We start from the raw sequence: 22635 nt of genomic DNA, 5'->3' as shown, positions 1-22635 counted from the left end.
CTCTCTTTTCTGTTTCTCTGTTTCTGTCTTTTCTCTCTATATGTCTCTATCGCGTCCCACTCCGCTGCCACAACAGATGTGCCCAGGAGAAGAGGGTCCCACAGGAAGGCAGCTGCTGGCAGGCTGGCAGGCAGGCTGGTTACATGGATGGGTGGGCACGTACATGCACACACAGCATGTACAGACATGCAGGGCCTGGGTACCCACCAGGAGAGAGAGAGATGGGGAGAGAGAGAGAGAGGGAGAGAAAAAAGTGAGAGAAAGAGGGAGAGAAAGAGAGCGAGAGAGAGAGAGAGAGAGAGATGAAGATATGCAGAGATGTGGCATGAAAGCGAAGAGTAAATGGTGAGGAAATGAACAGCAAAGACGGGCAGATGACCGAAAGACAAGAAGAAAAGCAGAGATACAAAAGGGGTCTGGGATTGTGTAGAGGAATGAGAAAGAGAATGAGAAACGGGGACAAGAGAGACATGGTGAGCGACACAGAGATGGAGAGGACAGCAAGCGAGAGAGAGATAAGGAAAATAGCAGAATGGAGGTGTAGAGAGAAAGAATGGGAGAGAGAGGAGATAGAAATGAGAGAGAGGAGAGAGAACGTTTATTTTGATGACATCCGGTGTCATAGTTCTGGAGCCTGAAGGGGAGCTGTCCCTGCTCATCTCACCGGAAGGCAGAACATCACATTACAGAGAATGAAACACCATTTCAGTGACAGTTGCTACATAAGAGACTCATCTCATTGGGATCCCAGCCAAGGTCATACAATACCAAACCCTAAAGTCCTAATGTGGTTTGGTAGCACATTTACAAATAAAAACACTAAACACTGAATGGATCTCACCTATTTACTAATTCTTGTCAAATAATCATGGATTGGGGTACCACTCGGAGCGGTTGATCCAGTAAATTTCAATGCAACTTCAAATAATGCTCATTTAACATTTGACTTCACAAACACATCTTTCCCACAGAGTAAAAGTGGAGTACGGAAGAGGAGCACCTACAGAAAAAAAACTATACACCTCACATTGATTCCATTTCTCAAAGAAAGGTCCAGTCACAAGGTGGCCTGTCCATCACCGTGGACACCGATGGGACAGGCACGTGAGGACACACAAAGGAAAAGGACCACTGAGCTCAGCGACTCGGATTGAACACCTCCGTGGGACTCGGCACCTTTATGTGAATCGCTTCAGAGGGTCATCAGGAATGGAGTAATCTGTGCAGGCCATAAAGACCTCAGATGTCACAATGAGTGACTGACAGCCCTGAGGAAGGAGTCGGGGGGGGGGGGGGGAAGGGACAGGGCCGGGAACGTAAGAGAGGGTTGTCAGTTGTCCTTCCTGACATCAGCGTGCTTGTCACTCTATTTTAGCTTAGCTTGACACCAGATGAAGCTCTCAGCAGATGTATGTGGTTATTGCCCTTTCAATGAAATCACAGCAGTGATTACAGTGTATGCTTATACCTGTGTGTGTGTGTGTGTGTGTGTGACAGAGAGAGAGAGAGGACAGACAGAGAGAGACTTCACTCAACGTTGTTCTTAATGTCTCTCTCAACCACCACTGATCTAGCTTGTGGGAAGCCTGATGACATTTCCAAAGATTTAGAGGTCATGATCACAAGCACAGGACAGGCTGTGAAATGTCCCCTTATGATGGAAAAGAGATGGGGGTGGGCTGGACTTGTGGGTCCCATGCCATACTGCTAAGAAAAGGTGTTTCCATGGAAACCAGAACCTTTGTGCCTGCGTGGCGGTTTAGCTGCTGTGACAATACCATTTTTTCCCACCCAACATTTGGATGCAGGCTGATGTCTTCTGTTCAGAAGAACAGAGTAGAAAACAATGCTCTCACAATTCCAATACAGTTTGCATTCAATACAACATTCACAGATTCAAGGTGGAATTGCACAGCCTACGTTCTTATTCAGTTAAGGTAACAGAAGGTTGTGTAAGGTATTATACTTATATAAATAAATAAAGCGCATGGCTTTAAAAAAGAACACATCTTGAGGAGTAGTCTAGAGTGACAGAATTATCTGTTCATTCTGAAGAACAGGGAAGTGGATGACCAATTCATTAGGAGCCAAGCACATCCCTGTTTGGAAGCACAGCATGCTTCAGCAACGTAAGCACAGCCATCTGTCCCATGATTCCTTACTTGCAGCCAAACTAAAACGCTTCTCTGCAGAGTGGGACAGCAGAGTCCTCTTCTATAGTTGCTTAATCAATCCATGTCCTGTGATCACTCCAGGTCTCTCCAACTGGGTGTTCATCCAACTATTCTAAGATAATTTTTGAGCATTTGGATAGTAATACGTTTTTCGAGAGACATTGTATTCATGATCTATATTCAGTAGTTGTTCAGGGTCTTATGTATTCCCTAGTGCACTTTGCTGACATACAAACGTGAATTATAACCCCTTGAGCAGCACATGTCTATATTGTTGACCCAACCGGCTCATCCATAGCTATCACAGAGCCAGAAATCCTACCTAGCTCATGCTCATGTGTCCAAATCATCCTGTCATTAAGGATGAAAGGCAAGTAGGGGAAAGCCTGCTTAACATCTGATAAGGGCAGACTGCAGTCCCGCCATGTGGAGAGTCAGTTAATCTACAATTACTGGGTCAGGGGCAATCTGTGTCAGTAGAGTTACACCACTATGCTCTTCCACCAGTGAAACAATAGGTGCAATTTCTGTTGCACAGGCAATTCAAGTTGATAGTGGACATAGACAAGAAAAGTTGTTGTTTCAATTCATTATATCTGGTGTTCTTTGACCATCTTGATGAAGGAGACGCAGCTGTTTCAGAAGCATTTAAATGCAAAAGGGTGGATAGTAATAGAAGGACAAAGTACATTTCTGACATGCTTTAATGAAGAGTGCTCAGTTAACCTCTTTCCTCCTCTTCCTCCCTCACCCCCTCTAGTAATACACAAGACATGCCTATTTCAGTGCAGTTTTCTCAGATACCATCTGGCAAAGTGGCTGAGAATAGTTAACTAGTCACTCTGCCACACCACGACTGAAGAGACCGTGAAGTGAGGAAAAGGATTAGAACTAAAAATACCTCCATTCTGACAGAGAGGCTTTGTGCTGCTATAATGTGCTGTGACTCAATGCAGCGCTCCACCGTCTTCAGGAAAATGAAGACGGTGGCTCATCTCATGAAATAACCACCTACCCCCCAAATCACCTATAACTGAGACCGACTGCCTGAACCTGAAGAGATGCTGGACACTGATACAACGTCACTGCGCATTTCTGTGTGCTAGTGGCAATGGTCAATGCAGTCCCAGTGTGATTGCATTTGCTGCGGCATGGCTTCACACTCCCGGTGCACAGTGTGCGAGGTTCATTAGCCTGTGCGATCCTGCGATCTCTGCCCAGCTCCTGACTGATGAGGGCTGTTCTGCTTGGGGTAAACAGATCGTAAATTCTCACCGGCAGACAGAGTGGCTGCCAGCCAAACTACTATAGTCACCTGTTCCGGAGAGGCTTGGAAGGTCAACACCTGTTATGACGCAATTTGTCCGATTGCTTCATGATTCCAGGCCACCACTACTAATGTAGGTAGCCTGACAGATCTTGCCAAATTAACATTAATGCTTCCTGACCAGGTCAGCTTGATGCATGGCTTTTAATGAGTGAAAGTGGTGTGACTATACATAAAGCATCCATGTGTCCAAAGACAGAGATGATGAGTGTTAAGAGCTGAGGTGAGATCAACAGAGATACTCTGTCCCAGGCTGACCATGATTCCAACATCCTGACCCTGACAACGTCACAAAAAGTTTCTAACTCTTTCCAAACTGAGACTGATCTTTTTCAAGTGAACATCCTGTGTACCGTTCACTAACTGATCATAACTGACTCAAAGCAATACAGTAGAGCTATGTGGGTGTTAGCTGGAGTTACGGAAACTTTTGCCTCAGCACAATCACGTCACTACAATAACTTTATTACAGTCTAATCCGTTTATTTGGGAGTAAAGTTCACTGTATTTCCCCTTTAGCGGCGCTGCTGGTTATCTGGGGACTTTCCATCCTCACTCACCTGCAGACGAGAGTGGCGATGATAACACACCACGCGGTGCAGCAGCAGTCAGCGCTGGACGTCTCCTCGGTCTTCTTGCGCCGGCAGCAGAGCCAGAAGGAGTAGAAGAGCAGGAAGATGAGGTCCAGCGCCAGGCATGCCAGTGCCACTCCTCCCACCAGCAGGATGGCCTGAGCAGGACACAAAGCACAGGACACAATCCCATCACTCAAGAGCACAGATGGGACTAGACAATAGTAGAGGAGAGACCTAGGAGTGCAGTGAGATACTCCATTTTGGAACAGGGCTTCTGGCCTGCAATGTTAATATTTAATACCAATGATTCAAGCATTTCCGAGAGCCTTGTTTCCTGCTTATTTAAATGTCCTACAATCCGAATCTCAAATAAAGAAACTATTATAGCTTGAGCATAAGAAGCTTTTTAGAGGCCCTGAAAAAAAGCTTTAAAATTTAAATTTGACAGTGACAAAATAACCTTAACTGCCAATTACAGAATTTATTCTATTGGAAACCAACATAGCATTACACTGAATTTCATCATGATGACCCAAGAATTTGGAGGCAGGATCACACAACAAGTTGGAGGAGAGTTAGCATTGAGAAATTCAGCATTACTACAAATCCAACCCCCCTCACACAAACACAATCTCGCAGAGTGGTTGTGCCGTGACTTCACACATGATTAATCTCACGTTCCGTCTGATCCTATGGCCCCGTTTCGCAGGTTCACCAGCGGACAATTCTCACTTCGCCACCCATCTGTTCGCTCCTGAGCACGTCTGTCCTCAAACTCAACAACACCACAGACGGAGTCATGGCCACAAACTGTTTATTTTGCCAATGCTGTTGTGGATCTAGATATTTGTTGTGTGGACAAATGGTCCTATAGATTAAAAATAAAAAATGACACTAGTCATCTGCAAAGGGGTGTCAGTGAGTTTAAGGTCAATGAGGAATGGGACTGTTATATTTTTGGCCACACTGCCGTCACTGAGGGGATTTCGCTCGAAATGGTTAAGCAGTTTTATCAAAGTCCGTCACAAATCTCTGTTGTCTGGTGTACTGCACAGGTTCCTGGGCGTCTTGCTCCTTCCCAAACCACTGTTTTAAGGCAACTCAATAGGAATGGTGGTCAGCAACAATTCGTTAGGACTAATCCCTATGCACTCATTGAACTCAAGTGTTCCGCCAAGTGTTTGAAAACCACCACCAATATAAAGAAAAAATATTAAAAAGCACATCAACTAATAGTTCCACTCGATGCCTTTCAACAACTGCCAAACTGTCGGTCAAGCTCTTGCACTGTGATCACAGGCAGCTTGGGGGGTCTATTGTGTCTGTTCCAAAAGCCCAGACCCCAGTGACTTTATGAGTATTTGGAGAGCACCGGGTTTAGATACCAACCAGCCAAACACAAAAAAAAAGAAAAATGGGCCTGTGGTTCACATGACTCCTGCTATGAAGAAAATGAATATCTGCATGCTCCATGCAGTCAGACGAAACAACAAAAGGCATGAGGGGTGAGGCCAAGGCCTTTGGCTTCTTTTTTTGGCTGCTTTAGACAAAGTATGTGGCCATGTCCATTACTGACTGACCCCTGCATAAGAATAGAATAGTTTTCCTCTCTTTGGGGGTGGCTAAGCACATAGACATCTAATGACGCCATGTATCATTTAGGATAATAAATCTGATCTGTGCTGCAGCATGGCACTGTCCTCACTAATGCAGGCTGGGCCTTACTGAACGATACTTTCACGGAAAGTCAGTGGCTATGTCCTTGTGGTCTCTTAGGGAATGATGGGACTGGACAGGCCTAGACAACGTGACTGGGACTGAGGGTGGAGGACAGAGGGAATGTTTTACTTTTGCTCCACTCCTTTTCCTGACTCTGCTGATTTAGCAGCTTCCACGGAAAGGCACCCATTATTACTGCCGAGCAAAGGCAGCTGTTTTGCATTTGCACATGATAACATTTCTATATGGGTTATTATGGGGCAAAAAAAGGAAATGGCTCCTAAAACATTCAGTCCAGTTCCTGCGTGCTAAACCCAACAACGAGACTATATTTAGACGTTGTGTTTCAGTTCTCTACTATGCCCACTGGCAGTGAGGTATGAATAAAGGGCTGTCCACTCAGTGTGATGGCAGATCAAGGGAAAATTGTGGACAATCCAAATAATCCACAATTTATAAGCCTTTGCCTTCTGGTTTTAATTTATTTTTCAATGACTGAATGGCATTCCAGAGGGAGAGGTTAAAAGCAGACGGTAAAAAGTAATCATATCTTTTTCATTAGCCAGCAGTCTTCATTCTGGCTACAAACATGTTGGGATCATTTCATATAACAAATGAGACAGTGGACATTTGGGCTAAAACAATGAAAATGCCAAAACACGGAATAGAAGGTTACTTGCAGCAAAATATCAAACTGAGTGCAATATACCCCAACTTAATGAACATTAAAATGTACAAGGGGATGAGATCTCCCATCAGAGGGCAGGGCTTAAAATTCATTTTTCAAAATGGGGGGGGGGGATTCCCCCCTTAGATTATTCATATAAGGGGGATTTACACAATTTGGTGGGGTCGATTAGGATACCAAGTCAAGAATTGCGATTTCAATACTTTTTTCGATAAGGGCGCCACAAAATCAAAATCGGCCGTCACAGATTAATATTCTATGTTTAATTTAATTTAATTTAAATTAAATATGAGATCAAATCCTTGCATTGCCATTGAGCTGCGCTTTTTACACACGCAGCCTTTCCTTACCCCGCCCCGCTCTCTCTCGTAGCCTGCTGCCCCTCCTCTGCATGTGCATTTAACAAAATATTCACGATTGTTGTTGGCACATAGAAGCATTGCATAGAAGACGTCTGGCTAAATTGCTATTAAATCTGCTTAGCATCGTGACCATGCTGCGCAAATTTGTTCAAAACTGCTGCATTTAAGTTAACTCTGCTAAGGTCTTATCACAACATAGTAGGCTACATTGAAGAGACTAAACTAAGTTAAGTTATGCAATCAAGCAGTATCTCAAAGCTAACGTTAGAATACTGTTTGGATGTCGAATTTAGCATGCTTAGCACTTACAGCGGCTTGTCAATTTCGTTGAAGGGCTCATTTTATTGACTCTGACACTGAATGTTTGCAAAATCCCGATGTAAATGGAAAAGTGTTTTTCAAAATTCAAAAGTGCTTGTCCCAAGGAGAAGTACAAACCTTTATTTTAACTATGTAGAAAATGTTGCAGAAAAATGAATTGCATCCACACATCAGCAGCCTTTTAACTGTGTCACAATTGCAAGGGTTCCCTCACAAACATCTTAAAGTGACAGGCACTCAATTAGACCTATACACTACCAAGACGATCTTAATACCCCCCAACCCCCCCCCCGGTCCAAGTCAGCTACCGCCACAAATTGATCCAATTCTGTGGGAAACACTGCACCTTGACGTCATCAGTAATATTGAATATAGTGGGATCATTCAGCAGTCAACAGTGGCCATTCTGCTTGACTCTCTCCACACACACAAACACACACTGAAAATGATGGCCTGTGTGATATGTTTCTATTTCATATATTTTTTAATTCATATAGAGTGTATTTAGTTAATAATGTATAGTATTTTACTAGTAATTACTAGTAGCTAAACATATTTAGTCATTTGAATGCTTCATATTGATTTTTAAACCATTACATTTAGGCATATCTTTAATGTGGAGTGTAGGTCTAATTGAGTGCAAATTGGTGATGTGTAGGTGTAACTGAGTGCCTATCACTTTAAGAAATACGTGAGAGTAATTAGCCTTCATCCTGACGGTTTAAGTGAATAAAAGTTGTGCATAGTGCATAAGGATATATGTGGATGCAATTCATTATGTTTTCTATGTCATTAGATATAATAAATGTTCAAAAAACTAACAAATCAAAGACAACCTTTCTGGGATCAAGTGTTTTGCAATGTTCACTAATGATTTTAGTGAGCATTACTGGCAGACGTGACCTGAGCTAGCAGGGTGGTTACCAAGGAGATGTAAAAGTTTGCCATGGTTGCGTATTTCTCGCATTATGATGGCTAGAGTTGCAGGACTTGAACAAATTATGCGCAATACCCGCAATCCCGCAGTGAAATTTAGGCCCTGGAGGGAGTCAAACTTAACAGGTAAGTGAGATAGTAAACGAGAGAAGGAAAAACATTTTGACAGTTTGGTCCCATGCCAACCTGGGAGCACTGCCAATGTCAGTTTATGAAACTATTAATACCGGCTTTAAATGCCTTTATTTTCAATGAGCAAGAGCTCTTGCCAATCCCGGTCCATTAGCAAGGCCCAGAAATGATGCAGTACCAGAGCTCTCCATTAAGAGCTAATTGGGCAGCACTACCACAATGAGTATGATGGTGCACTATCAATTTGACAAATTAGCACTGTCAGTTCCATCCCAAATTGTCACTATCCTAATGACAGTCCTAGACAGTGTCAAAGACTAAAGAATGTAAAGAATTAGTCTAGATGCTAAATCAGTTTGCTATATACTGTAGTTCTCTAGTTATTATTATTCAATACTTTACATTTCTCTGAAGAAAATGAGATTCATTAAAAATGAATGTTTAAAGACCATATCAAAACTCAGGATGAGCCAGAGAACCTGCTGAGGAGCAATATTTCAAATGGCCACCATTAGCAAGGTCTCTCTCTCTCTCTAAGTCATATGGTGTGGGCACCCAATTATTGCACAGGACCTGATGTGAAAAGGCATCCATCTGGTGATCTTTGAGGGCCCGAGGGCCTGTGAGCATGCATGAGAACAAGGGAGATGGAGCGATGGATTGCAGTGATACAGAGAGAGATAGGGAGAATGAGAAACAGAGAGAGAAGAGAGGAAGAGAGCAAAAGAGAATGAGAGAAACAGCACAAGAAGACGAGTGAGAAAGTGAGAGAGGGAAAAGCGAGAGAGAGGGAGAGTACTTGTGCATCTATGTGAGAAATGGCTTAACACCACAGCACAGTATACAGAACACTTCCACTTGCACTCTGTGTGTCGAGTCCATTAAATATGTAGGTCACACTGCTGTAATGCCCCCACCTTCTTCATGTGTTTTTATTTATTTATTTATGCCTGTGAGAAATCGGTCAGCAGCTTTGACTGTAATTACCCAGATTTTAATCCCAGACTATCTTCCTGACTGTTGTGAATTTTCTGCAATGGGGAAGGTTATAAACAGGAAGAAGGACCGCACCCCAACCCTTTTCAGCACACAGTGTAATCTCGTCCAGATTATCCTAATGGACCACCTCCTGCCCCTCACTCATCAGTGAATGGAGGCCAGCACTGTGTCAGAAGAGTCGGACAGAGGAGAGTGGCTAGCCAGGAGAAAACGTGACCCTAATTATAACCATCGGCTGGGGCTGGACACACACCAATGGTTGCCATTGCTGTTTTCCACTCAATGGCATTAACGCAGATGGTTTACTGTAGCGATTGAAAAGACATTGACACTCACTGTAGAGTGTAGACACAGTTACAGCCAGGACTGACAGTCTTTTTGTTGTACTGGAGAGCTGGTGCACATTTGCTGCTACAGTATGCACTGCGAGACCACGGTTAGCGGTAGCATAGCTAGACTAATTCGATCCAGACATCTGAGTCAGCAGAGAGAATTCCTAATGCTGTCTGTGCAAGCTGTTTTGATGACGAAACGTTGAAATGTTTTTTGGTCTGGTCTTCCACAAGCATTCCACTTTCCGTCTCCAAGAGGGGAATGCGTCTTGTGAACAGCCGCTCTTAATCCTTCTGCTGCGAAAGTCAACCAAACAGTGGGAATGATGAGACTGCAATTCCCAGCTCTTCCCTAAAGTTGTGGTGTGCAGCTGAGACTAGCCCTGGCCTTGAAAACATTCAGCGCAATTCAATAGTCATTGGAGTGAAGCATTTTCAAAATTCAACTTGCTTTTAAGTGCAAGGAAAAGATGAAAAAACACTTTCTGATTAAGAAAATACCAGTAAGGTTACATCAAAGAAAGTTTCCCCTCTGAAATCTCAAAAAATCTCCACCCCCAGTGGGGGACCTTCCATAAAAACATTCCTGCAGGCTACAAACTTGAATCAGGAAACTAAAATCCCTCATTAAGTTACTGAGCAGGCCTTTGTTTTCTGAGAGATACACAAGAGCTCATAGAGTAAGCTTTCAGAGCTATAGAGTGGAATAGAGGAAGTTTACTGCTTCCTCTACAAGCCGTACACCAAGGACGCTCTGTCTACTGGCGGATCCCAGAACAAGGCATCTTTATACCACAAGACATGCAACGTGCTACTTGACCAATCTAGATCAGACAGGAAACAAAAAAAAAATAAAAAGATATTTTCAAGAAACAGCATACATAATCTAGTCCATTGAGCAGTAAACAGTAAATAAAAAAGGTGCTAATTTGAGGTTCAAGGCATGAGGAGTCGATTTCCACATTGTTACATAGTACAAAAGTTTTCCTCAAGTCAATTTCTATTGGACTCCCTGATGAAACTCTACTGTAGCTGCTGGCATGGCCCATTAAGGTTTCACCTCGTTCTCAGGTCAGCTCTTAAACAGGTCAGCTCATGGTCTCCCGGGCTGACTTATGGTGAGTCCTCCATTTGGGAGCCTATAAATCTCTACTACAGTTGGAGAGCAAGGGCCTTGGCCACGACTAAAACGAGTCTCTCCCCAAACACCCCTTCACCCTCCCAACTAATCACCATGATTCATCTTTTTTAGCACTGGAGAGACTGTACTGGTTCCCCACATTGTATGGGAAAAAATGTGAAGCTGTTTACACTGTGGCTTCAGAGGTGACAACCTGCTCAGATAGCTTATGTAGCCTGTAGTGGTGGTAGAGTGGTAAAAGATGCCCCATCTGTCACTCACACACACGCGCACACACACACATTGGGGCAAAAAACAGTGGGTACCACAACAGAAATAGCGTAAACAAGACCACACACATACACCCATCCATTAACATCATATGAAGATTGTAAAAAAAATGGCTATAATGGCTATATTGGCTATAAGTGCACAATATTGTATTTTCCTCTTCTTCATGATGATCCGTCAACAAGGTTGAGTGATTATGCTCTTCATAGGAAAACTTCCTCACAACAAGCAACCGTCCCACTGACTGCTCACTTCAAAGGAATTTACTTGGGACATGTTTGACCTAAGCATTCCTTTTGCTTGAGCTGGCAAATAACACCAAACAGCCAGACAAGGCAACTGGCAAGGTATACCACTGTGAGAAACAGTTAGTACTTCCTGTCTGGCCAGCTGACAAGCTCTTGTCAGTTTCTGTCAAAGCCCAGGCAAAAACAGGGCTGACAAAACAGCTTAGCTTAGCATGCCTTCCCTTCCCAGAGCTTCAGAGGACACCCAGCACAGTGTAACGTGATGGAATAATTGAAGAAATCAGGTGAGGGGATTTCTCCCCCTTTTTCTCCTTATAGATTGTAAGGAGACCGAGAAATAAGAGGTTGCGTTCCCCCAGAATATCTAATCTGTAAACCAGCAGCTAGAGCGTTCCCAAACCTCCCCCACACTAACACACAGCCATGGGAGAGGGAGAGGGAGAGGGTGTGGGTGTGGGAAAGCCTGTTGCGGCGCGTTGGTGGTGCATGTTAACCCTTCCAGTCAGCATAATAAGCAGACTTGCACCATTCTGGTAGAATAGGACAATTACAGACTGGTGGAATAAGGGAGGGCCAAAATTAGCAACAAGAGATGCATTGCTGTTTTTTTGCAGAAAATATATAGCCATTTCAATAATATGTGACAAAATACAGGCCTTAGCATACCATTTGTTGAACCAATATGTAGAACCCTTTAGCCATTATTCATAGAAGAGTGTAGTGCTTCATCATTCAGCAAGTTTTGAAAATTGATGTGAGAACATTTTCAGCCATCTGCTGCTAGAACCCGTTATGACAGCTTTCAATTGTTTAATGGGTAGACCTTTCAGACCTGAGACCTGTGTTAAACAGCCGTGAGCACAAATCGGGTATTTCAATCCTATTACCGACAACAGGTTTCTCAATCTAATCTTTAAAGGGGCTGGACTGTCTAATGAGTGACATGGGATTAACAGCAGAACAAAGGCATGGAATCCCATAGAGTGACAACGGTGGTCTTAAAGAAACTCAGTAACAGTTTATTTATGTTTCCACAAAACTTCAGCTTTCCTTCATACTTTCAGGTTTACTTCATCCGCTCTAATTGAGAAAAATAAATACTATTGTCATCTAGACTAGTATTTTGGAACCATTCATTACTTGGTTCAGGGGACTTGTGAGGCCAGCATGAGCTCAGTCCTCAGTCTGATCTATTATTTGTTATGACGGTGATTCTTTTTTGGCCGGCCAGCCAGCCCAAGCCCCAGGCATTTTGCCCATGTCGTCTCGTCAGACCCAGTGAGCTGTCGAGGTACGGCCCTGTAACCTGTGCCCCCGTCCCTATGTGCACTTTCTGCCCTGTCTGTTCATACCCAAATGAGAACTGCTCCAGTCTCATCTATCCAGATCATGATGATTGCCACCTCCCCACCCCATCCTACTCCACTCCACCCCCCCTCCTTCCCCTCTGTCTTTTTAAGTGACTCTTGACTGCCCGCTTCCCCCCCAAAAACTTTGACACTTGGCTTTTGTCCACAACTCTACTGAAAGCTGTATTGTCCCCTTAAACTTCTCACAGCTTTGGCCTTGGCGAGGAAGTCGTCAGGGAAAGGGGGAGGGTGCATGTCTCAGCCTCCAGAAAAAAGGGAAAATGTCCTCATCTCGCTTGTCCACTTAGTTGACCTGGTGTGGAGATAAGTAAAGTAGTGTGGGGATCGTGGGAAAATAATGCTCACATCGAGAAGCTTAATGATTATTCAAACAAGTAGACCAGGGGGGTCGATCGAGTACTTGGCAAAAAAGAAAAGAAAAGAAAATTGGGGCAAAGTTCAGTGATTAAGCGCATCAAGGCACCTATGGTGCTGCTGAGGCTGATTAACCCTTAACTCGCTGACCTGACACTCATTTTTTTATTTTTTTTATTCACTTTGCAAGTGCCACACTTGAAAGAACATGAGGCTTAGGCCTACCCTGTACCACACCACACACACAAAAACAGGCCTCATCAGCTGTGCAGACCAATGATGCCCATGCTAGTTGCTGCGCTGCTCATCATTTCTCAGGCTGCTGTTAGCAGACTGGATCGTGACCGGAAGAGACGCGCCAGTGGTCAAACCAGGAGGGAGGCAGCGAATAGGAGAGAGAATGAAAGAAAGATGGATTCCAAGAACAAAATCACTACAAGATAAAAAAAAATCACACAACAAATGGAGAAAGAGCAAAGGTATTTGAGAGAAAAGGGAGAAGGAAAAAGGAGCAGAGATATGGATAACCAGGGGGAAGGTACTAGGTCATCTGGGACATAATTAAAAAGCAGGGGCCTTAGCTTGCAAGCTCTAATCTTTGCCTTACAACATCTAATTACTCACTGGAACACTTTACTCAGACAAACCCTGTCCATTGAAGCTAAAGAGCAGGCCACTGACATGGCCTGACAATGCCTAGAGCATTGGACAGGGATCTAGAAATAAAGGCTGCACTGCCTACTGCTCGTTGCATCAGTTCTCATTAAAATCAACAATGACGAGGGCAAAACGGATTAGCAGCTGATAGAAGACCCTACTATTCCAAGAGGACAGGTCTATGGACAACCTAGGACTGGGTTTCGTGTCAGCATGTGATATTCCACCATAAGAATGTACTTAGACTACATCTGCAGGAGAGGTCCTTAAACCAGAGTGGATCTGGGGTTAATCTAGACTAGAGCAGGGGTCGTTATGGCTAAGTGGCTCAAGTTTAGCCCTTAACACTAGGACACATCAGCTAACGCATAAATACCAAAAGTTCGCAGAGGTCAAACAGTCCACATTCAACTGAAAGGGTCTAGGCCTATTATAAGGATGGCATACTTAACCAAATACAACACTCTTACCTATGTGTGCCACCATTGAAAAGTGACATATTCTGATGACCTAAGCTTAAGGATAAAGATGCATCTGATGACACCATGCACTCTTAAAGTATGTCTTTAAAAAGTGTTTACGTTATCTGAGGCTTCACAGCCAAAAGAGCAAAATGTTGGCTGGCTGTAATTCCTTTCTCCCTCATTGGATACTAAGTGCCAGTGAGGAAAACCCTCTTATTTTTGTTCTGGCTGTGTCATCTCTCTGTGGTAGTGATATCATTACAGAGCATAACGAGAGCTGGTGCTAGCATCTCCGTTCCTTGTAATGCAAGAGCCTGCTGAGTCTGACATTGACCAATTCAGAGAAGTCGAGAAGTGTCATCTGCTGACAAAAAATGATTCAGAAGGTAAGATGTTCATGCCATAAAATCAAAAAGATAAATGTTGAAGTTGAATTAAGCAGTTTTCTTTGAATATCTCTCCCGAAACATCTTCCTTCCTAATGTTTAGTTTTAGGAAAGCGATCCCAAATTAAGTAAATAGGATCACTGCATCCACAAAAACAATCAGCATGGGTTGCCAAGCGCAAGTGATACAAAAGTCTCTGTTATCTTTACCACACTTACAAGTGGAAAAGTAACGGCTAGCAGGCAAATCAATCTCTTTGATTGGGATCTTTAGTGAAGTTGTGCTGGGCTGCTCACACGCAGACACTGCACCAACAGCCTTGTCTGTCTTCCTAAACACACAAAGAGGTAGCCTAAGAAGCACACCCTACAGACACAAGTTACCACGTCCACTAAAGGCAAGGGATAGTGGTCCTATCTCACAAGCTACTGGGACAAGTTCACATGATAAACCATGTAAGAGATAACCTGGGTGTCAGACCATGCCACCCATTCACCAACTAGTCTGACAGGTTTCATAATTTTCAATCATTAGCCCGATAATGGATTAAGCCAAAAAATGATAGTAGTCTGTACTAAGGCCTAATTAAATCCACAATATTGTTGTATTAAGAAAGAGCCTAAACTCAATGGTGCATCCAAGATGAGAAGTCACATTGGCACAGTACGTCTGTCAACACAACCAGCTATTTAAAGTCTCAAGTCCAGTTTTTGGATTCCCTTTTCACCAATGCCCCCCAACACAAACAATCTCCTAAAGAGAAAATAAATACCCAGCCAAGTTGGGTGGATTTGGATAACGTCTCCTATTAATTCAACTGTAGTATACCTCTGGGAACTATGCCACAAAGTACAGAATCGTCTTGCTGACTGTCCATTTCATATGAGAAGGGTTCATGATTAATGATGTAATTAAGGTGAAACACCCATGTGGTAAACAATAATATTGAACATACAGTAGCTTGTCTGAACAATTTAGGGTTTGAATATCACTGAGGACATAACCAAAAATTGTAATGAAATAAACATGCGCGTTAAAACTAGAAAAGTAACGCTAACATCGAAATAAATAGAACAGTCATTTTCGATTTACCTGTTGGTATGAGGAGTCCTCGGGACGAAAATCGCTGCTAGTTTGCTCAAACTGTAGATTGAAGTGAGGAATTCGGTGCAGCAAATTAACCCACCAAGGAGGAGAATAGTTCACGACGGCTGCCATAATGTTTGTTATTAAAATTATATAGAATGGGGGGGGGGGGGGGGTAAACCGATATTCGCAAGCGGTGAAGAAGTCTTTCTTGTGCTGTATTAGGCGCGTGCCAAGACTCGGCTCCGTTTTCTGGTCTTTCACAACACACTGTGTTTTGTTGTGAAAGATACAGTGTATCTGACTATCAAACTTAGGCAAATGTCTGAAGCAGAAACGTTAAAAGGGACATGCCTGGTCGTGGTCCCTTAACAAGCCACAAATGTCAACTAAAAACCAGTGGAATAAATCTAGCCTTAGCTAGCTAATTCATATTGTTAGCTATTTTCGCTGGCCCTAAAATAAAGTTGATGCTCAAGGGTCTGACTCGTACCACCTCCCGTCTCCAAGGCAAACACGATTTAAGGAGCCAGCTGATCCCTGTGTACCTGATGATTTAATGCAAATCTCATTATTCCCAATTTACCGGTGGACTATACACCTCTAACACTATAGTCTGCCTTGGCAAGCTAATACTGCAACAACCCTATCGCCGTCTCCATACAATTAAGCTAGCATAGCCACCAATTCTTTCTCTGGTAGACACGGCGATGACGTAGTGTAAAGATAGCTAGCTGGCTACCTTTGCTGTTAGCTTGCTGCCTATTGTTGTGTGAGACAGCCGCAATGATCAAGATCCGTAATGCCGCGACTTCCCCATTCTGGCTATTTAACCCGCTACTTAACGTTAACCTATTAAATAGTGCCCAGTCTAGACAGTCGTAGTTTTCCTCCTGAGGCAGCTGATTTGTTGTTGACTGGGGTCTTCGTTGCTTTTCCTCTGTGTTTTCTTTAACTTACAATCCGGTTGATTAACGTTAACGTTACCGAGCTTCCCACATGCCTATCGGTAATGTTCGTTCAGACACCAGTTAGTTTTCTAGGTCGCCCCGGCCACTTGGTCCTTGCTCTCCTCCCTTGTTCCGTCCGGTGTTAATCAATGAACCATTTTCACAGTCAGAAAACTCCCAAACAGTGAAGGCAACACCGACAGCAGAAAACTCGACCAGGCAATGGCCTCAAGCTGTCCCCTTGTCAGTCTCAACTTCAGTATAACCAATGCAACAACACAAATGGGTAATCTGTAAATTGTGTTGTTGCTTACAGCGCCATCTGGTGTCAAATCTATGAATGTATCAATTCAACCTTCGCTAAGTCCCGCCCTCCTTAGTTACTGTTGCTATGCCTGGCAAGCTTTCGCACACGTTTTAATGATGTCAAGACATCTACAGCAAAGATTCTAGAATCTTTGATCTACAGTGTTCAGACCTGAAGTTGTGGAGTTATATTTTATAGTAGGCCTAGGCCTATTGTAGTAGGCCTATTTGAATATTTACCCACAACAGTTTTACCCTTGTCTTAACAATATACATTATCTGTGAATTACAGTAGTGATAAAATGAAAAAGTAAAGGTATCCTGATATTTTATTTAGGGATGGTCCTGCAATTTTTTTTTCTAAACATATCTTACATTTCTCCCATCTACTTATGTTTTCACAGATCCTTGCTCCTGATATCCTGATGTATGGGTGGCATTTCATTATATGACTCCAACAGAACATCTACACAAAGGAGCTGTTAAAGTGGTGTCCTGCTACAAACAACAAGACAGCCAGCATGTAAACAAGGCCTTGTTTGTCCACTTCCTGAAGGGGCTGAAGCATGCTGGCCTTGACACCTCAGTCTTTGCTTCCATTTAAAGCTGTGTTATGGAGCGCATTCTCTCATCATGGTCTACTGCAGCGGGTGGTTATATCGGTACAGAGGACAATTGGCAGCAATCTACTCATTATCAATGACCTTTACATTAGTAGAGACATATGAGGCTTTCTACAAGTATTTTGCTAAACATAGCGGTTGCTAAGTTATTGCTAGGGTAACTGGGAAGGTTGCTATGGTGTTGCTATGGTATGGTGGTTGCTATGCAGGTTTCTAGGGTAATCATGTTGGTTGCTATGGTGGTTGCTAGGTTGGCATTGTAGTGGTGGTTGCTAGGTTGTTAATAGGGTAACTGAGAAGGTTGCTAGGGCGTTGCTAGGGAGATATGGTGGTTGCTATGCTAAATTAAGTGGTTGTTATGCTGGTTGCTAGGGTAATTGAGATGATTGCTAGGTTGTTGATAGGGTAAACGAGAAGGTTGCTAGGGTAGATATGGTGGTTGCTCTGCTAAATAAAGTGGTTGCTAGAGTAATTGAGATGGTTGCTAGGGTAGTCATGTTGGTTGACAATATCAAAGTGGTTGCTAGATTGTTGCTAGAGGGTAATTGAGATGGTTGCTAGGGTCGATATGGTGGTTGCTATGCTAAACGTAGCAGTTGCTATAGTAGCGGTGGCTAGGTTGTTGCTAGGGTAACTGAGAAGTTTGTTATGGTGTTGATAGGGTAGATATAGTGGGGGTTATGCTAAACAAAACAGTTGCTGTGCTGGTTGCAAGGTTAATCATGTTGGTTGCAATGGTGGTTGCTAGGTTGACATTATGGTAGTTGTTAGTTTGTTGGTAGGGTAATTAAGATGGTTGCTAGGGTATTCATGTTGGTTGACAATATCAAAGTGGTTGCTAGATAGATTCTGGGATCCTAATGTGTTCGTATCGGAGTCAACCATGCGAATAGATGATAACAGCCTTTTGAACCTGCTAGAAGGTGTAGATGGCCCCTTCTAACCCATAACTATGAGGCTGATTACGAGTGAAAACGCCCATTTAATCGAGTGATAACGTTCAAAGTGGGTGTTCAATGGCACATGAACAGTTAGACCGAGAATTCTCGTCATGAAATTAAAATTCCACTGGAGCTCCAAGCGGTAAGGCTGTACACACAGCCTTACAACACTGTTTATAGCTCTTCGAGTCACGGTAAAATGTCATTTTTGGTACATAGCTAATTTAGATACATATGGTGTGGGTGCTTGCGTTTCTTTAGGAATCCGCCATCTTTGTTTTTATAGAAATGGATATTAAGTGACACATACACGCAAGACGGCGGAAAATACGAGACCGGCGGTAATAGGGGGAGTTCCGATACTTGTGCTCAGAGCCAAACAGTGTCAGAATACCGATCCACTCCAGTGTATGATTGAAGTGTTCCCTTAATTTTTTTTGAGCAGTATAGAATAGAATAATATAATCTTTTATTGTCATTGCATATCAGATATAGGTGAAAGGAAACTTTTCATTTGAGAGGCGTAGCATGGGATTTGTGTAATAAGGAATTTGTGAACTTGTAACCTCTATGTTGTATTTACGTGGTAGAAAAAATAATTCTACAACTTCAAAATTCATGACACACAGTTGTGACTTTACAAGTACACAAATTATTTGCACAAGTACGCAGGACTTTTGATACTGCACTGCTGTGACAGTAGCAAAACCTGGAGCGTACTGTAGGAGAGTTTTCATTTGTAAGGTGTAGCATGGGATTTCTGTACCTGTAATAAGGAACTTGTAACCTCTATTTACAGGGCAGAAAAAAATTCTGCAACTTCAGATTTAATGAAACACATTTCTGACTTTCGTGTATAAGTGCACAAATTCTATGTACAAGTGCACAAGACTTTTGACACAGATTTACCTCCATATAGGCTACCGATTGCAACTTAGTAAATTTAATAAGAAGACAGGGAGGATTTTGGCAGCACAATATATACAGACTATATAAACTAAACTACAGGGGCATCATGCTTACATCTGTGCCAGGGAAGATTTTAAGCAGGATTCTGGAAAGACTTTAAAAAGAATTGGACAAAAAACAAGCAGGCTTCCGTCAAGACAGATTGTGCACCGACCACAGTGCCACCCTCCGTATCATCATAGAACAGACCCTGGAATGGAACACATACCTCATTCTCACATTCATCGACTTCCATAAAGCATTCGACAGTTTAGACAGAGAGACTTTATGGAGACTCATGGCAAATGATGGAATCCCGAATAAGTTCATAACCATCACCCAGCAGCTGTATCTACAATCATCCTGTAGAGTCATACATAACAGAAATCTCACAGACAGCTTTGCAATAGAGACAGGAGTCCGACAGGGCTGCTTACTGTCCCCTTTTGGCAGTTGACTGGATCATGAAGGCAACCACAGCTGAACAAAACCTGGGTATTCAGTGGACGATGTGGTCCCAGTTAGAAGATCTAGACTTCGCTGACGACATAGTCTTCTTGCTTGTTTGATTATGCTTTTGTGGTTCTCCAAGTTTCTGCCCCATATAATAAAATTGATTTAACATTGGAGTTGAAGATGCTGAGTTTTGTATTTGTGGAGATATATTTTGCATTCCATATTGGCTTAAGCACTAGAAAGGCTGATCTTGCCTTCCCTATTCTTGCTTGTCTTTGTCACTCCCTCCATCCTTCCCAACAACACTTAAATATGTATATGTGTCCACCTCTTCTAGTGCCTCTCCATCCAGTTTTATGGCCTCTGTTTTGTGGTTTGTGGTCATCACCTTGGTTTTTGTTTTATTGATGTTAAGTCCTGTAGTGGCTGCAATTCTGGTAAGTTTTGTGAGTTTGGTCTGCATTTGTGTTTTGGTGTGTATATGTTGTGTATTCAATCATATTATGTGCTGTTCCTGCTATTCCACCACGCCATCAGAGGGCGCACTTACCTAGTTCATACTGATACTGTGTAATGTGATTTGGAGTGGATAAAGAAGTGAAGAAGTTATAAACGTGGTGTGAACTTACAGTGCCCGTCTCCCGTCTTGTTCTTTTTTATTATACTAGTAAGTACAAGTCTAGCATATAACACAGTAGCCAGAACCCTTACAAAAATAAAATGTTTGCGGCAGATTTGCAGCAAACTTGTGGGTGATTTGTGGGAAGCAAAAGAGTTCACTAGATATTGCCAGAAGTTTGCCAATGTTGGCCTCTAAAGGCAAACTTCCAGAATTCAAAAGTTCTGGCAACAATGCGAAGTTTGCCACTAGTGACAAATGTGTTCGCCAATGATTTGCCTGCACACTTAGCCAATAATGGCAAACTTCCAGTGAACTTCTGGTGACAAACCTAACCGTCTATGGCATGAATCCCTGTTGACATATCAATCATAACCCCCCCGCCCCCCCATATCACTTTTGAGCCTTCTGGAGGTGTTGTAGGCCTTAGTCAGTGAAACACCTATGAAGGAAAGTGTTTGCTTGATAACCCCAGTAAAAGGGGTAAGTTAATGCTCTTGAAAGCTGCTCTGTTGGTGTTTTTTGGCCACAAAGGTTGATTTGTTTGAAATTAACATCTCTCCCATGTATATTTAAACAAACAACAGGGTAAGTATGAAACATCCTCCACATGTCATCAGACTCAGTGTCAGGGCCATCTCCTTTAAATGACAATAAGGTATTCAATTGCAATGTGTCAAATAGCTTACAATAACCACCAGAAACACACACAATAAATGAAAACTAAATATGCATTTGAACAACTTTACATATTTATGCACATATATTTTTGTTTATACATTTATTTCAGTTTAAAGCAACACCAAAGAGTTTTTTGTACCTTAAAATAATGTTTCCAAAATCGTTTCAGTGGTTCATCAACTTGTAACAGGGTGAACGGCACTTCTGCATTCGCTTCGCAGCCCTCTATCGGCTATAACCGCACTATGTAAGTTTGCCAGATTGGGTAGCGGATCTGTAGTTCGATGGATCATAAGAAACTACAAATTTGACTTGCGTTTGATGCAATACATCGAACTTTCATTAATCATGCAACGTATTCTACCTTGTCTGTGGACATTGTTATTTGCAAAGCCGGTGCTGGATAAACAAATAGTGTGCGTGTGACAGAGGGAAAGTTCTTTGGTGTTGCTTTAAACATGTTAAAACTTTATATTTTTCCTACATATTGTTGCCGCTCTGATCCAGATTGCTTCCTGAAAGGGTTGCTCCACCCCTTGGTCAAAGGCCACACCCACTTCTACCCATCATTTTATTGGTCAGAGACATGTCTTGTATCCAGGGGGTCAAGAGCGTGCAGATTAGCTTTAGCATGTTAGCATACGCCATTTTCAAGTATGGCGCCACATGGAGCATTTTGAACCAGCTCTGTGCACGAAAGTCTGTGTTGGGCACGAACTCTCATGCACGTATTCATGTTGGTGGGCGGGTACCTATCCGGCGGCTAGAGCCAAACGGGCGACTTCACTCGGACTCCACGTGCATTCCCGAGCAACTTTTTCCCGAGCAAGCAAGGTATGTGCATTATCGCCACCCTCTGAACTGGAGGAAGACTCTCTTTTTACAGAATGTCCAATAAAAATCGACGTTGGTCCACTATTCGTCATTTCCAGTTTGGGCGGGACTTAATCACACTCTCCAGTTATATACAGGTTTCCCGTTTACCAACAAAACTAGATGCGCGCGCAGCCGTGGGGCAGAAGACGCTTTGTGGCCGTCCACAACGTTATAAACTTAACCTAAATAGTCGGCTGCTGTAAGCTACAATCAAATTTTTTTGTATACCCCTGTTGTCTCAATGATAATAACATCTCATTTCAGACTATATTTCAAAGTTTGCTATTCATTTGCATTATATATTGCAATTGGTCACCAGAAACCTGAAATTTCTGTAAGGGAAGCCTTCACAATTAACTCTAATTTAAATAGAAAACTATGCCTAATAGGCTATAAACCAAAATGTTTATCTTTTCATTTTGAGACGTGTTGGTAAAAGTTCAAAGGTTGATGGTTTTGAGTGTGTATAGGCAGCTCAACTCTATTCTGCAAAAGAATATATTAATAATAATACAAAATAATAATAATAATAATAAGCATGCATTGAATGTGGCCGATAGTCTACGTTATAAAAATGCATTCGCAATATTAAATATTCAAATCAAATGATCAATATAGGCTATCAAAATTAGCAAGGTTAAAATCAAGAAAAGTGCTAAGGATAAACTCCACCCACTGTTCTCAAAGCAAGAG

At 42.6% G+C, this 22635-nt stretch overlaps 1 protein-coding gene across 3 annotated transcripts in view; it reads right to left on the bottom strand.

Annotated features, from left to right (window-relative positions):
• ttyh3a (tweety family member 3a) overlaps positions 1–16791 on the bottom strand; it is an 81946-nt gene extending 65155 nt beyond the window's left edge. For all 3 annotated transcript variants that reach the window (XR_006030668.1, XR_006030667.1, XM_042085369.1), the window contains exons 1-2: positions 15549–16791; positions 4062–4231 (exon numbers count right to left, since the gene is read on the bottom strand). Coding sequence is in view for 1 of the 3 variants with exons in the window: in XM_042085369.1 (XP_041941303.1) it covers positions 4062–4231; positions 15549–15674 (296 nt within the window). In the remaining 2 variants the exon portion in view is untranslated. The remainder of the gene's footprint in view (positions 1–4061; positions 4232–15548) is intronic.
• Between the last annotated feature and the right edge of the window lie 5844 nt (positions 16792–22635).

This window comes from Alosa sapidissima, chromosome 3 (genome assembly GCF_018492685.1).
Source record: "Alosa sapidissima isolate fAloSap1 chromosome 3, fAloSap1.pri, whole genome shotgun sequence".
NCBI lineage: Eukaryota > Metazoa > Chordata > Actinopteri > Clupeiformes > Clupeidae > Alosa > Alosa sapidissima.
The sequence above is the reverse complement of the archived record's forward strand: the minus strand, read 5'-3'. Positions and strand labels throughout refer to the sequence as shown.